The following is a 16,292-nucleotide window of genomic DNA, read 5'->3' on the forward strand; positions in this document are numbered from 1 at the left end:
GCTAACTGATAATTCCTTCGAAGACCAAAAGTTGTTATACGAGACTGTGAGAGGACATTTGACAATTTATAAAAAGAATTGAAAAAAAAAAAGGCAGTGCATTACCATGTTTTTATTATACGCCTACATTTTCATGTGGACGTATATTGTCGTCGCCCCTGTCCGGACATCTGTATGTCCGTCCGTCCACAATTGTTTGTGAACAGTCTACAGGTCACAATTTTTATCCGATAATGAAACTTTAAATATAGGTTTATCACCCTACGATCTCGGTTCCTTTCGATATTGGCATGTATCGGACTGTAACTTCATGGATTTTGGCCCCTGATTGTACAAAAAATTGGGGATCACGTGGCTAAGTGGGTAAGACGCTGGCTCGCTAGCCTGGAGGTCGGGTGTTCGATCCCTGCATTTGCTGAGAAAGTTCATCCAGATTATCCGACGTGGTTTCCCCTTGTCAGTGAGGCAGGATGGAGGGCCTGACAAGGACAGCTGTCTAGACGTTTGGATGGGACAAAAAAGCGAGTTCCCATGTACAAATTGGCGTGCACGTAAAAGATCCCTTGGCAGTTAGAATTCGATATAAGAGTAGGCCGTAGCGCCGCTGCCTGGGCAAAATTTCCCTCATTGCACACTGTATGGCGTATGCCCGTCTTCATTAGCTCAGTTTAGGAGCAAAACAGTAGGACGTTAAACCCCATTTCATTTCATTTGTACGAAAAGTCACGTTTTTAGCTTGTGAACACTGTAGAGGTCACAATATTTATCCGATTTGGTTTAAACTTGACATGTATGTTTATAACCCACAGATCTCGGTTCCTTTCGATATTCACGCATATCGGACCATAACCCGTGAATTATGGCCCCTGATTGTACGAAAAATTGTGTTTTTTAGTTTGTGGACCCCGTAGAGGTCACAATTTTGTCCGATTTAAAAAATCGGAAGGGGGGGGGGGGCGAATAGGTCTCTGTCCCCCCATGATTTTGATCGCCAGGACAGATTTTCAGGTTTATATCCACATTATAGTGAGCTTGTCTACGTATCAGGAATTGAATCGGGACTTGGAACAAGAATTGCCATTCTTTAAGCGCCAGTTTTCGGCCAAATATATTTCACTTGTGCACGAAGCGTTCCTAATTATGTCACCTGAAGTGAGGCAGATGTTTCCTTCTGTCGAAGGCAACGAAACATACGCCCAAAGCAGCTATATCGTCCGAGCAGTCAATAAGAGTTGTCGCAAATTTGTACTTTTTTCGGTAATGAAACATTTATAATACATTAATATCTGATTAAGAGTAACAACTCTTTAAGTAATTATCAGAAAACCATTAGAATTTGTTTGGTTTTTATAAAGTTCTGCCCTATGCTAACGTTTAGTATACGAAACTTTTAACATCATGGATTTAGCTCTTCAAGTCATAAAGATTCATTGAAAATCAATATACTTGTTTGTCTCAAGACCTTAAACTCTGTGTATCAATCTGAAGTCAATCGGATGATAACTTTAGCCTCTAGAGCGTCACAAGATTTTTCAAAGTGATCAAGGGCCATAACTTTGACAGTAATTATCCGAAATCGTTGAAAATCAATATGATTTTTCATCTCATGGCCTCAAACACTGTATAAATTTAAAGTCAATCGGATATTAACTTTAGCCTCTAGAGCGTCCACAAGATTTTTCAAAGTGATCAAGGGCCATAACTCTGGCAGTAATTATCGGAAATCGTTGAAAATCAATAGGCTTCTTCGTCTCATGACCTTAAACACTGTGTATAAATTTAAAGTCAATTGGATATTAACTTTTACCTCTAGAGCGCCCACAAGATTTTTTCAAGTGATCAAGGGCCATAACTCTGGAAGTAATTATCGAAAATTGCTGAAAATCAATAGGATTCCTCGTCTCGTGACCTTAAACACTGTGTATAAATTTATAGTCAATCGGATATTAACTTTAGCCTATAGACCGACCGACGGACGGGGGTGACAACAATATACGACCACATTTCAATGTGGGCATATAAAAACTAGATAATGTAAAGGCAATTTGCTGAAAATTTCATTCAAATTGATCCACTATTAACCAAGAACTAAGCGGTTGGAATTTCCGGCTAGCCTTGATCATCATTACTAAAGTCAGTACGATAAACAGCATAGTCTCTATCATCCATTTAATCGTTAAATCGTGAGGAAAGTTATGCAGTAAATCGGCTCAAAATCCAGTAAAGATCGCAGGCTAGCGATGCCATCTAGAGTTGATTATGATCTGGATAGGTTAATTAATGTCTAATTAATAATTTAGATAACATTTCAGGCCTACAGAAAGACCTGTTATAGACAGATTTAGCTCTTGCATAATGTATGTTTAATTGTGGCACCATGCTCACGAACAAAGAATTTTGTCTGCCATACTTGAAACAAATCAGTCTTCTACTAGTTCTACCGGGATTTTGTGATGTGTTCAGCTTGGAACCGGTTCTGGAGTAGGAACCCTGGGGATTTTTTGTTCTGAAGTGGTGTTTTATTTACTTTGGGGCCATTCTCTATCAGCTAAGAAAGGTATCAAAGTTGTCCGTCATATTTGAAATAAATCTACGTACTCGGGTAACTAGGGGGCGTTCTGAAGCCAGAAGCCAGGGGATTTTTTGTTCTGAAGGGCACTTTTAAAGTTTGCCTTAGCAACATGAATATATGTAGCAAAAATTAGCTTTGTCCGCAAAAATTTTAATTAAATAGACTTTCTCCGTGATTTTGGGGGCCTACAGCCCCTAAACCCAGGGGATGTGCAACTAAAGAATTCCCATTTTGATCATCGGCCATGATGGTGCCTCCGTTAGGCATAGTGCCAATTTTGTCTGCGAGTTTAGAAACAACGGTTGCAGACAAATTATCTTATATTATTACGCTTAGCACACGCCTCTTTCCTGTGGGAGTAAACCGTGAGGTTGAGAAGGCGCCACTATCTCCAAGCCACATAGGCGTACGAGCTGGGGGGGGCGGCCGCCTCCCCCCCCCCCATTTTGGGCACCAAATGCTGGGAAAATTTGGGCACACAATTGTATTTTGTAAAAGTTAGATTAAAAAAAGATATTGTGTTCTTGAATGTGTCCAATTTAACAGCGAATTTATTATTATGTAACATACTAAGAACCTAACTACATTTTTTGGGCACCAACCACCACCGCCCCCCCCCAGTCAAAAATTTCCCCATACGCCTATGCCAAGCCACATACCTTGCAGGGCTGGGGTAATGGTAATAGAAATGCAATTATTAATTACATTCCAAAAATCATATACATGTAATGGTCAATTACATTTTATGGCACAAAAAAATATTTCCAATATAACTACATATAGCACCAAAGAAGTAAATTAAAGATACATTATGTAAGATTTAGATAAAGAACTAGCCATTGTTGCTATGATAGTTCGAAAGTAGATGATGTAAAATGAATAATTTGAAAATTTCATTCAAATTACTCTATTGCATGCAAAGATATTAGCCTTTGAAGGTTTGACAGATGTGTGCAATAATTTCAACCACCGTACTGGTTGATCGAAGCTAAGTCTAGGTCCTCCATATTTGATTAAATCAAAGTATCGCTGAACCATTCTAATCTATTTAATATCGGAGAAATCTGATGCCATCGAGAGTTGATTAAGGCCTGGATCAGTTAATTAATGTCTAATAAATACTTTAGAAAACATTTCAGGCCTAAAGAAAGACCTGCAATAGGCAGATTTAGCTCTTGCATAATGCATGTTTAAGTCTTATCTGACACAAATCCAATTCATTATAATTTGTAAAAAAGATTTAAATCAGTTTTGACAAATAAGAAGGCATTAAACATTTTCTTTATTACTTATTATGTACATGTAAGACCCTTTTTTGGGACATGTAACCTAAAAAAGTGGATTTCGGAAAAGATGTATATTGTAATCAAAGATTAGTGCTAATGGGCAGGTAATCACTCAGTCAATCAGTTAGATTACCAGACAATAGTCTTACTACACTGGTGCACTCCCATTTCGACTACAAATTTTATTACCCTCAAAATCCTTACCTGCTCCGCCGATTAAAAAATGTAATTACATTAATGATTATTGTTAAAATAGCTTATTCATTATATATTATACTTATAGCTTGTTTTTTTTAACAAGAAAAAAATCAATTTGAGTACAGTCGTTGACGTCCTTAGTCCATTAGGTTCACTCCCATTTCGACTACAAATTTTATTAACAAATATCAATAACTCCAAACATCACCAACACCGATGAATTTTAAAGATTATGTTACCAAATTTCCTGTTTGTTTATGGAACCATTTTGAAACTGTTGGACCAAGGGATAATAAAACCACCAGACATTTTAAAAGTAATGGTAATGTAATTAATTACATTGGTAATGTAATGGCCCCACCCTCCTATCTCAATCCCTGAAGTTTGTTCCTTTCAACAGAGATCATTTACAGCAAGCACTGAATTGTCACACCTCAGACCACACGCTCAAAACAAACCTCCGACAATGATCATGCTGAAGTAGCAACTTCAGTCAGAGGATTTTGTTCCTTTTGTTAGTGTTTGACGTCTGCTTCCACCAATGGTGATATCACAAAGTATCTTATTTTATTAGGCTTAGCGCACGGGCTTTCCTGTGGGAGTAAACCTGCGAGGTTGAGAAGGTGCCACTATCTCCAAGCCACATACTGTACCTTCTAGACCATCCCAAACCTCTATTTTGTTCCTTTCAAAAAAGATCATTTATGGCAAGCATTGAATTGTCTCCCCTTAGACCACATGCTCCAAACAAAACTGGGACAATGATAATGCTGAACTTCAGTCAAATGATGATTGCCCAGGGGTCATTATTTTCTACAAATGAAAATGTTTATTTCGCAAAGGATATTTTTTCATTATCTCAAATGGCCAGAAGTGCACTTCAAATGTTGCTTTTAATAAATTTTGTAGACAAATGTTAATAATTAGACAGAGAGAATGGGGTTAGGTCATTTCAGATGGTTCAATTTTATTTCAATAATTCACTAGAGAAAACCCACGAGGTTGACAGGCAACCCTACTCCTTGTCATGTATAACCAAGAAATCGAAACCACACCACTTGACTCAATGACAGACCTTGTGATCTAAAGCATATGCATGTAACCATTCAGCCACACACACACAATTTTATAAATAAGATAAGTCAGATTTGAGTTGAGAATGTACAATTTTAATTATCATATGTACACATGTTCATCTTATTGAACTAAGTGATACTGTATGGGATATCAACATATGGAGGAGGGTGCAGTGCAATAATAGACTTATCTATATTTAAAAATATGACATTTCTATAGAGTATACATCTATTAATACACAATCATGAATCAGTATTTACATACTGTAAATGTAAATATACTTTTGGGGGGGCGGGGGGTGCTTCACATGCTACTATATATTATATTTTTGTTGTAAAATTGTTTACTTTTACAAGTATTTTTGTTAAACATGTATTACAATATATTTGAAAACTATTAGCTTTAATTACCATTTGTAATAAATCTCCCACCTACATGTAGTATAGGTCAAACTCAAAGTAACATTCATTGTCAATGACCCATATTTAAACCAAAATAAAACTGGTTTAATACAAATTGTATTCCTAAACACACCAAAGTTATTAAATTCCAAATTATTACAATGTAAACGATTACCTTATGAACATAGGCTACACCAATCAAAGGGTACATGTACATCGATACAAGTCTACTCCTCCACATTTTTACTTTGATGCATAACATCAAAATCAAATACATAATTGGGCTTTTTCATTAAACAATTTATCACATTTATCTAAGAACTGTAAAGTTATACAATTTTTGCTGGAAAAAAGTTCAAATCACGATCATTTCTTCTACAGTATTAAAATTTAATCAAAAAATAATCAACATTATTATCAATTTATACATTGAAATGAAGCATGAGGATGGTTTTTATTTGAGTGACATACATCCTAGCTTTATTTTTTTTTTCCTACAGTAATCTCTGTTTAAGACTCAATAATTTAAGCAGCTTATACAACTCCATAACAATTGCTCTTTCTTAAAAGCAGGCATGATAAGAAATACCATCTTAAAAGTATTAATATTAAGGTGTTTGTACATTACGTACATTAAGCTGAGTACTGACTACGGTAGGTCTATCGATAAGCCATCTTTTTATCTTCTAAATGAGAATAATTCCAATAAAAAAATTGGGAAAGCACTAAGAAATAAACAAGTGTATATTAACCAAATAGAGAAATATAACAACTACTAGCATACCATACATGGCTTCATCTATTCTCAATAATTATATACTCTTCAAAAAAAGTAAGGGGTATTGAAATGCAAATACCTATGCAGGTTGTGATATGATAAATAGTCATGGACACATGACATGCGATGAGAGTATGTTCACAGATGAAGAACTTATCGCCCCAACAGAACCACTGAGATGAAAACTGCCGCGTGCTGGTTTATCTATCAATGTTTGCTTTCCTATCGGTTCTTGCATAAGATTACTGTTTAGCGTAACTTTGCTTTAGTGTGTTACATTTAATTTGATCGGGAGAGACGTTCGTCAACATCAACACTGCAAGAATTGGCCGTGGCACTGTAAGAGTAGGTCAGATTGCCCCAAATTGTGATTGGACAGTTGATTAGGAGCATGCCACAACGAATTGCTGAATGTCTGAGGATTGGTGGAGCAATCACTCATTATTAAGACAAAAATCAAAAACGTCCAATTCCACTTTTGACAGTGTATCTCTTTGCGAGTGAAATGGGGCCGTCAGATAAGCCGTCCATATGAACTGTTTATGCTCATGTGTAGGCAATTGGCCTGTTATTAACATACACTGGTTACCTCTAATAAAAACAGAAGTGCATTTCTGCAGTTTTGTATTGTTTCTTTTTATCCCCTACTTTTTTTTGAAGAGTATATTATACATGCAATTATCACCAACAATATAACACACGTTTTTGCAACGACATGACATCATTATCTAGTCAAAACTCACCATTTCACAAACAAAGAAAATTCATAATTATTAATTACAAAACTTGCTGCAAAATGACATCCATGTGAATCAAACACGTTACAAACCGAATATAAACATACAAGGTTGTTGAATTTTTATGTTCAATTAACAGTTGTATCTTGCTTTGTCTATAATAGATGAAGCCATATAAAGAAGAAGTACAGAATTTAACAGCTCTAATAATAATAATAATAATTTAGCCACTAATAAAAGTGAGGAATAATACAACTACTTCACAATGATATTTTTCACTTCACACATTACTATCTTTACACTCAATTTCATCCGTTTTTGCTTTCTTATTAGAAAAGGAATAATCTTCAAAAGAAAAATATTGTCTACTTTTGCGTTTACGCGAACTTGATCTGATAGCAGATTTATCAAGAACGTCTGCTGCAGTATTTAAGTCTGTAATTTGACTTGATAAGGAAGAGTTAGTTTCTTCAATATGGCATGTTACTATTTTACTGTTAGTCTCCACAACAGGTAACAGTAATTCTGACACTGTAACATCATTGTCTTTATCACCTGTATTTAATGTAGACACAAGTGGAGTCAATCTTTCTTCTTCAGTTTTTAATTTTTCTAATGGAACGTTAAAAGACACAGAATCACATTTTTCTTCTATGTCTTGTGGAGTAGCCATGTTATCACCAACATCCAGGACAGCCTCTCCTATAGAAGTCGTTACATCCATTGGAGATAGTTCTTCACTTTTTTCACTTTTTATTTCACTTTTTGAACTTTTCTCCACTGCGTCCACAGCTTTAGCAACTGCTTTTAGTGGTTTCAAAAATCTGCAACCTTCAAATTTTTCTCGCCGTTGTTGAAAATCTTCCCAAATATGTTTCATATTTCGAGATGAATCACTTGACTTGGGTGAAAGCGTTTGAGTTTCTAAAACTGTTGTCAATGTTTTATCATCTTCAGGATAATGTTGATGCGCTAAGAAACTCTGAACAGACAGTAATTTTAAACAGTCCACACACCGTACGCACAATGAACTTTTCTTTTTATATAAATCTAAATGAAGAGTTCCATTCTGAGAGATGGGTATTTGACCTGCCTTGAATTCAAGTGCAGTGTGAACAACATCTAATCCTTTCAAAACGTTTTTAATCATGGCACTTTTTTTAGATGGTTTTGTAAAATGCAGCAAGCCTTTCACACTGACACGAAGAGGACCCAGTCTTTTGGACTGTGATTTTTTACCATTTGTGGGTGAAATTTTATTTATAGATTTTTTATGTTTTGGCTTGATGGTTTCACTCTCTTCTTCTGTAGAAGATAAGGAAGTCAAGCTTTCTTCCTGAACATCCTCACTTTCTGCACTACCTTCTTCCTCGGAACTATTCTCAAGAACAATTTTACTCTCTTCCTCTTTCTTCTTGCCACGGTTGTTTAATTTTTTACTATTTTCTGGTTTCTTTTTGTTGTTAACAGAGATTTGAAGAGTTTTCTCTGACTGTACTTCATTTTTTTCAACAGAATCACCCTTTAACATCTCAAGGAAGTTGATTTTCTTGTGCCTTAATCTTTTTGACACTACGGTAGGAATAACTACCGGTGCAGGTTTCGGGACTTTAGGTGATGGGAGTGCTGACATGTTCCCACTCTTGCCATTATCTTTCCTGAAATATATTTGAATTAAATATTTGTTAACTGGAGTACATCCGTAAGTTTACAGAGTTTATAATAATACACATTTCACTGAAGTAATCTATATACCATTTCTCTTCAACACATAACATAACTTTCCCTACTTATTTTACCATCACTTGTAATTTGTCCTCTTATTTTGTAATATGCAAATATGTAAATATGCCCAATAGCAAAATTGGGGAAGAAAGGTGCAATAACTCCCAAAAAAAAATTAATATGCAGTCTTTGTCACCTGGGCAGCAACTCTATTGATGTACGTCCAGAATTTCGATAAGGTTATTGACTCAACAAACCAGCAACATCTTGCTGAACAATTCCAGTTGTTAACTAGAGCATTTACCAAGATATTGATGATAGGAGCAACACTTAAATGTGTAACATTCAACTTTGAAATGGTTACATATGAACAATAAACATTATGACAATTACTTTGACATGTAATATTGGCATATAAAAATTTAAGGTGTTGGCAAATGAACTCTTAACCATATTAAATATTTTTACATGCATAATGAGAGAAATGTGGCTCAACACTAGCTACACACTTGTAGGTTATTTCAGGATTAACACGGTACATCTTTATTTCAATAATTCACTTGCAGTAGGGGACTTAACCATGACAGGAAACCACACTACTTGACTCAATTGCATATATATATATCTTATCTGAAGTGCACACATCAGAATACACATTCCTCTTTAATTCATGTTAAATATATTTTAGTCTACATCTAAATCATTAGGCTTGGGGTAGTTGAGTGATAAAGAATTGTAGCTAAATCGGGCCAGATTTTTGCAATAGATGTGACCATGCTGGGTCATAAACCTTGGTCCAATTGTTAAGTGTGCTTTTAAAAGTCTTTGTGAATTGGGACCCTGAACAGCTTAATATATTAGAGTAGGATGAAGGAGATGGTGAATGATAATTCATATCCATCGATGTAGATTATGTGACAGTGATGTACATGGAATAGTCAAACTCTCATCTAAATATAATAACAAAACCAACCGTTCTGGAGATGTGTTCCTGCTGGCAGTTCTTGATCCAGATCTCTTTTTTCTCACCATACGAGCATGTGGAGAGGGTACATTAGGTTGTAATAAGGCCATGTGTTGAGAAAGATGAGACAAATGTAAAACTGTGGCATCCTCTGACTTAGCAACACGAGGCTGTGGATAAGCATAATATCCCACCAACTGACAAGCATCAGTTTTCGATACAATTAATGTACTTTTAGAATTATAGCCTCGACCGTACTGAACCAAGAAGTAACGCTGCATCTCGGAACAGTTCATAACATGTATACTCAACAGTTGACAACGTTTCTTTAAGATGCCTGTATCTTTAGCTGGTAGTATCTGTTTATGTATATCAACAAGTCGTATAAAGGGTTTATTATTAATCATAATCGCTGGTAGATCATTCCAATATATAGTAACAGTAACCACCCAAGGGGTATTATTATAATCTGACAGATTGGATTCTTGATGAGATGGTATATCCATGTTTGCTTCTGGAAATAAATCATCCGGTTTGTCCAGACGGAAATCATTCCCCAAAAGTTCAAAAGATTTTTCAAGAGGCAAGTTGAGGTCGGGTAGTGTAGTTCCAAGTGTATTAGAGAATCCATTTAATTCGGAATCTAATAAACTTTTATCTGGTTTGGTATTAGCCAGTGCCAGATTATTGAGATCCTGATCAATAGCTAGTGATTTATCAGTTATATTATTGTCTATAACACTATTTACACACTTGTTTACATCTTCTACATGTACATCCATATCACCATCTTTAAGTTCAAACGATTCCTGTGAGTCTTCTTTAATATCAGAAACACTAGAATGTCCAATATCTGAGGATGAATATGTCGAGTCTGTATCCTCGTTATCTCCTTTATCTGTTTTGACAGTCCACTCTTGATCCGAGACATCCATGGAGTTGTTGTCCAATAAACCCGTAGAAGGGTCATCACAGGTACGATGTATGTTAGTAAATGATTGGTGATCTTCACTAGGTGATGACGCCAATACAATCTTCTCCGGACTTTCTATAAAATCTTCACTAGTAGAAACATCTTTTACTGCATTTAATAACAGATCAACCTGAAGTAGAGCAACATATTCTATTAATAACCAGCCTTAATCCATCAATAACATTCAACTTTTTAAGTGAATTACGATAAACATGAAGCTCTATATATAAAGAAATGTGTTTTAAAATGAATCAACATTACGCTGAATACAAGATATTTTTTATACGCCCACATGGAAATGTGGACATATATTGCCGTCGCCCCCTCCGTCTGTCGGTCCGTCCGTCCATAGTTTCTTGTGAATGCCAAAAGTTATAATCCGAATGTTTTAAAATTGATATATGTTGTTGACATGACATTAGTGAGATGAAGACGTCTATTTAATTTCAATAATTTCTGTTAATTAGAGTTATGGCCCATATTTAGACCTTGTGAACGCTTTAACACTAGGGCTGTGTCGATACAGTTCATTTTCGATACGATACGTATTGACGATACAGCAAACCGATACGCGATATGATGACATCACGAATAATGCCAAAAATAATCTCAAACTACATTCTGTTTCAAGATGTTTGAGATGGGTAAACATCAGGGTTCTTAATCCATTTTGAAACCAACCTGCCAGAATTGGGTCAATTGAGGTTCGTAGCATATGGGTTAATTATAAGCTCCATTCCCCGTTATATAACTAAACTTCAACAGAAATAATTCTTGGTCATTTGTTGTGGAGAATGTCGTATTTTAATGTGATTACCACAAAAATAACGACAGGTACACCTTTTGAAAATTTTCCATATTTAATTCACGTACCATCTTGGAGTTTAAGTCCGTAATATTCCAGAATAAATTAATTACTGTCTTCGTTTATTCGATGAAACGTTCGCGTTTCATAAGTCGATGATCTAAAATATTAGCATTTTTCAACTATTGCCAGTATCACAAAATGTCATGGCCAAAATAAGCTGATACGGCACCATGGCATTTCTTCATAACACAATTTGTTGTCTTTGTCTATCATAACTAGTCACGTAACTTGGCAAAAGTTTGTATTCAATCGTCAATTGATAGACACACGGCACAATTGTCACCTGACAACAAAACTTGAAATTGCTTTAAAATAAAAATTCCGTACGATTATGATATAGCCTTCAATAAAGACAGGTTGCCAGTCAACGAAACATACGCCCACTGCAGTCAACAAGTGTTGTCGCATATTTTTACTTTTTGGGGTAATGAAACATTTATAATACACTAAAATCTGATTAAGCGTAACAACTCTTGAAGTAATTATCAGAAAACCATTAGAATTTGTTTGGTTTTTATAAAGTTCTGCCCCATGCTAACGTGTAGTATACAAAACTTTTAATATCATGGATTTAGCTGTTCCAAGTCGTAAAAATTTACTCGCTCGTATCAAGATCTTAAACTCTGTGTATTAATCTGAAGTCAATCGGATGATAAATTTAGCCTCTAGAGCATCCACAAGATTTTTCAAAGTGATCAAGGGCCATAACTCTGGCAGTAATTATCTGAAATTGCTGAAAATCAATAGGCTTCTTTGTCGCATGACCTTAAACACTATGTATAAATCTAAAGTCAATCGAATATTAACTTTGGCCTCTAGAGCGTCCACTAGATTTTTTGAAGTGATCAAGGGCCATAACTCTAGCAGTAATCATCGAAAATCTCTGTAAATGAATAGACTTATTTGTCTCATGACCTTAAACACTGTGTATAAATTTAAAGTCAATCGGATATTAACTTTAGCCTCTAGTGGACGGGGGCCACGACAATATACGATCACATTTCAATATTTTTAAAATGAAGCCTTTGTCAGAATGAGTATAACATAAAAAAACAAGCGGCAAAAGTGAGGCTGATGTCCCCCGCCGAAATCCCAAAATAAATAGATGACACACATTAATTAATCGCACATTTTTTTTTTTTTTTTTTCTAAAAGTATCAGGCAATCAAACTATACATTAAGTTTCATCACTCTCTATCAGATAGAATCAAGATTATCTTGTCCCAAAGCATTGACCAATGAAATTGATTAGCTCTGCTTAATTAGCTTCAGCTCAAAATGTTAATCATTGAACTCAGTCAAGGCATTCACCTAATGAACATCTACATCTAGTCTAAACATTCTACCTCAATTAAAAGCAGAGTTGTTATGTTCCAAGGTCTTGACCAATCAAATTGCTTATCGCTCATTAACCTAAGCAGAAAATTCTCACCATCGAAATTAGTCAAGGTAATGATATAATGAATATATATTCGGAGTTCCATCGCTCTTACTTCATTATAACCAAAGTCATCGTGCCTCAAAGCATCAACCAATCAGATTACTTATTTCTGCTTAACGTAATCAGACAATGTTCATCATAGAACTCCATCAAGGCATTCACCTAATGAACGCCTATGCCAAGTGTGAACATTGTAACTCAATTAGAATGAGAGTTATTGTGTTCCAAAGTCTCGACCAATCAAATTGCTTATCGCTCTGCTTATCGCTCTGCTTACCCTGAGCAGAAAATGTTCATTATCAAACTTAGTCAAGGTATTAAGAGCCATTCCACGAGAAAACCATGCAGAAGGTTCGAACGTGGGGGTCAGCCGATTGAGTTCATATTTACAGGGTTTGGTCGACCCATTGAGCCTACTCCACAGCCAAAATCGCCGATTTTAGAAATCAACTGTTTCTGAGATACAGCCTGATTACGTTTTTCGGCTAATTTTCTTCATTTTCCGGTCAAATTTCGACCATTTTTGTAGCATTGCTATAGCCGTTAATCGACCAATGACGAACTAAGTTTTGGTTGGTGATTATAGTCCGGGTCTCACCCTACCATAGTATAATAGTCATCCAGTGCAACCTCTCTTTCCGTAGGTGTCATGACACAATACAAATCACGTGTCTGCAGACACCTGAATTATACCCTTTATTCAAATTGCGATAACTCCACTGGAGCAGGGTTTACGATAAAAATGGAAATTGTTTTATTTGCAGCTTGACCTGTTCTAACAACATAAAAAATAAACTCGTTGTCAACTAACCTACAACAGTATGAAAATTTGTGTCGAAAGTTGCGAAATTCGTCACTTTTCGCGTCGAATTTCCGCTTTTTAAGTGTTGGGATTTCGTCCGTACATTCCGGACATGCCCTACGCTATTTCATCAATCTAGTCTTGAACAGAAGTCATTGCTTATCTTTTGTTGGACTAATTATCAATCCAATAAGAGTGAGTATCAACCTTATCTACGTGATTACCTCAGTTGTTTCTCCATTGCCGGACAATTTAATCTCATTAATATCAATCCTTGATGTCACATATTATCCTAATAGTATATAACTTCCTATTAAACCTTTAACTTATTTTCTGTAATGAAACTACTTCTTTTAAGACACCATATATAAATTCCCATCAACAGTGGCACTTTCCCGCGATCTCGATTATCGCACGAAAATCGCTTACCATATAAGGCAGTGCTTACTACGAAACTACTGTATGTGTTATATGTTAACGGTTTCGTACGCCATATGCTAAAGTTCTGTATGCCTTTTAGAAGCGATTTAACTATCAATGTAATTTTAAAATACCATTTTACGAAAATGATTTGACATCACCACAAGTAATTCTCATTTCGGACATCTTTCTTTCATTTGCTGCCATATAAACAGAGACTCGTAATTTTGGAGGAATATTACTGCCTTGAATTTGATTGAAGCAGGCACGGATCGGCAAATTTCATTCTATCGTATTACGAAAGCACGTAATTTTGTAGGAATATTACTGACATAAATTTGAATACCATACGGGAATTAAATAATGAATAAGCGGTTGCCATGCAAGATACGCCCACATTTTTGAGGAGATGGACAGAGAACAAGCAAAATAAAAAGCGATTTTTTGTACAATCAGGGGCCATCATCCAGTATGTTACAGTCTGACATGCGACAATATCAAAAGGAACCAAGATCTTTGGGATATAAAAGTATATATAAAAGTTTCATCAAGTTGAATAAAAATTGTGACATCAAGGGGGACTACAAGCTAAAAAAACGTGATTTTTCGTATATTCAGGGGTCATAACTCAGGAAGTTACGGTGTGATATGAGCGAATATCGAACGGAACCGAGATCTTTGCAAAATAAACATACATTTTAAGTTTGATCAAAATCGGATAAAAAATTATGTTCTCTAGAGTGTCCACACTCTTGGAATTACATATTTTTTTACACTATTTGCGTATGAGGAGCAGTTTCGGTCCGATTTTCATGAAATTCAAACTTAGTCGTCATTAAGGCGTAACGGTGATATATTGAAACGGTTTTTATAATCGGATAAAAATTATGACATCTAGAAGAACTTCAAGCTAAAAACGCGATTTTTCGTAAAATCGGGGACCATATTCCACGAAGTTATATCAACAGGGACCGAGATCTTTGGGATCTAAACATATATTTCAAATCTCATCAAAATACTACAAAAATTGTGACCTCGAGTGTGTCCACAACCCTGGAATTACATACTTTTACACTATTTGCGTACGAGGAGCGGCCATTTTGTCCTGCAGTTTCGTCCGATTTTCACGAAATTAGAGCTCTGCCATCATTAGCGTGTAACAGTGATATATTAAAACGTTTTTTGAAATCGAATCAAAATTGTGACCTCTAGAGGGGGCTACAAGCTAAAAACGTGACTTTTTGTACAATCACGGGCCATAATCCAGGACGTTAACATCCAATATGCGGGAATATCGAAAGGAACTGAGATCTTTGGGTTATAAACACACCCTTTAAGTTTCATCAAAATCGGATAAATGTGACCCGCAGTGCCCACAAGCTAAAAACATAATTTTTCGTAAAATCAGGGGCCATAGTCCACGACGTTAGGGACATAAACCTATATTTCAAGTTTTGTTAAAAGTGGATAAAAATTATAACCTGTAGAGTGTCCATAAACAAATTGTGGACGGACGGGCGGACAGGGGCGATGACAATATACGTCCACACGAAAATGTGGAAGGATGGACGGACTGGGGCGACGACAATATACGCCCACACGAAAATGTAGGCGTACAAAAATAGTGAGGTGTTTCTATTTTTATTACGTGCGGATCTGAATATTTTGTCGACATTTTATAAAGAAATGAAATGAAATGGAGTTTAACGTCCTACTGTTCTGCTCCTAACCTGGGCATGTTTTGGCATCACAAACTATTCTTATTTCGGAAGTTCTTCACTCATTTGCTGTCGTATAAACGAAGACACGTTATTTTTAAGGAATATTACTGCTATTCTGCTTCAACTGGGCTAAGGAAGACGGGAGATTTAAATATCAAAAATATCGAGGTGCACCTATTGTTATTATGTACGGGATTTGAATATTTTGTTGACACGTGATTTTTAATTGTGGTATGAATCCGTCTGCTTAAATAACGGTAAGAGTTATGCCCCTTTACTTTCGGTAAAATGTCCGACAAGAAAATTTTGAAATCCCAACTCTAACTCAT

The 16,292-nt window shown here is 35.8% G+C and overlaps 1 protein-coding gene across 2 annotated transcripts in view; it reads right to left on the minus strand.

Annotated features, from left to right (window-relative positions):
* Positions 1 to 5,203: 5,203 nt before the first annotated feature.
* The window catches only part of LOC126815243 (uncharacterized), a 62,284-nt gene continuing 51,195 nt past the window's right edge, over positions 5,204 to 16,292 (minus strand). For both annotated transcript variants that reach the window (XM_056099656.1, XM_050540803.2), the window contains 2 exons: positions 9,748 to 10,841; positions 5,204 to 8,707 (listed from right to left, as the gene is read on the minus strand). In XM_056099656.1, coding sequence (XP_055955631.1) covers positions 7,330 to 8,707; positions 9,748 to 10,841 — 2,472 coding nt within the window. In that variant the 3' untranslated portion in view covers positions 5,204 to 7,329. The remainder of the gene's footprint in view (positions 8,708 to 9,747; positions 10,842 to 16,292) is intronic.

Source organism: Patella vulgata, chromosome 3 (genome assembly GCF_932274485.2).
Source record: "Patella vulgata chromosome 3, xgPatVulg1.2, whole genome shotgun sequence".
In the NCBI taxonomy this organism is placed as follows: Eukaryota; Metazoa; Mollusca; class Gastropoda; family Patellidae; genus Patella; species Patella vulgata.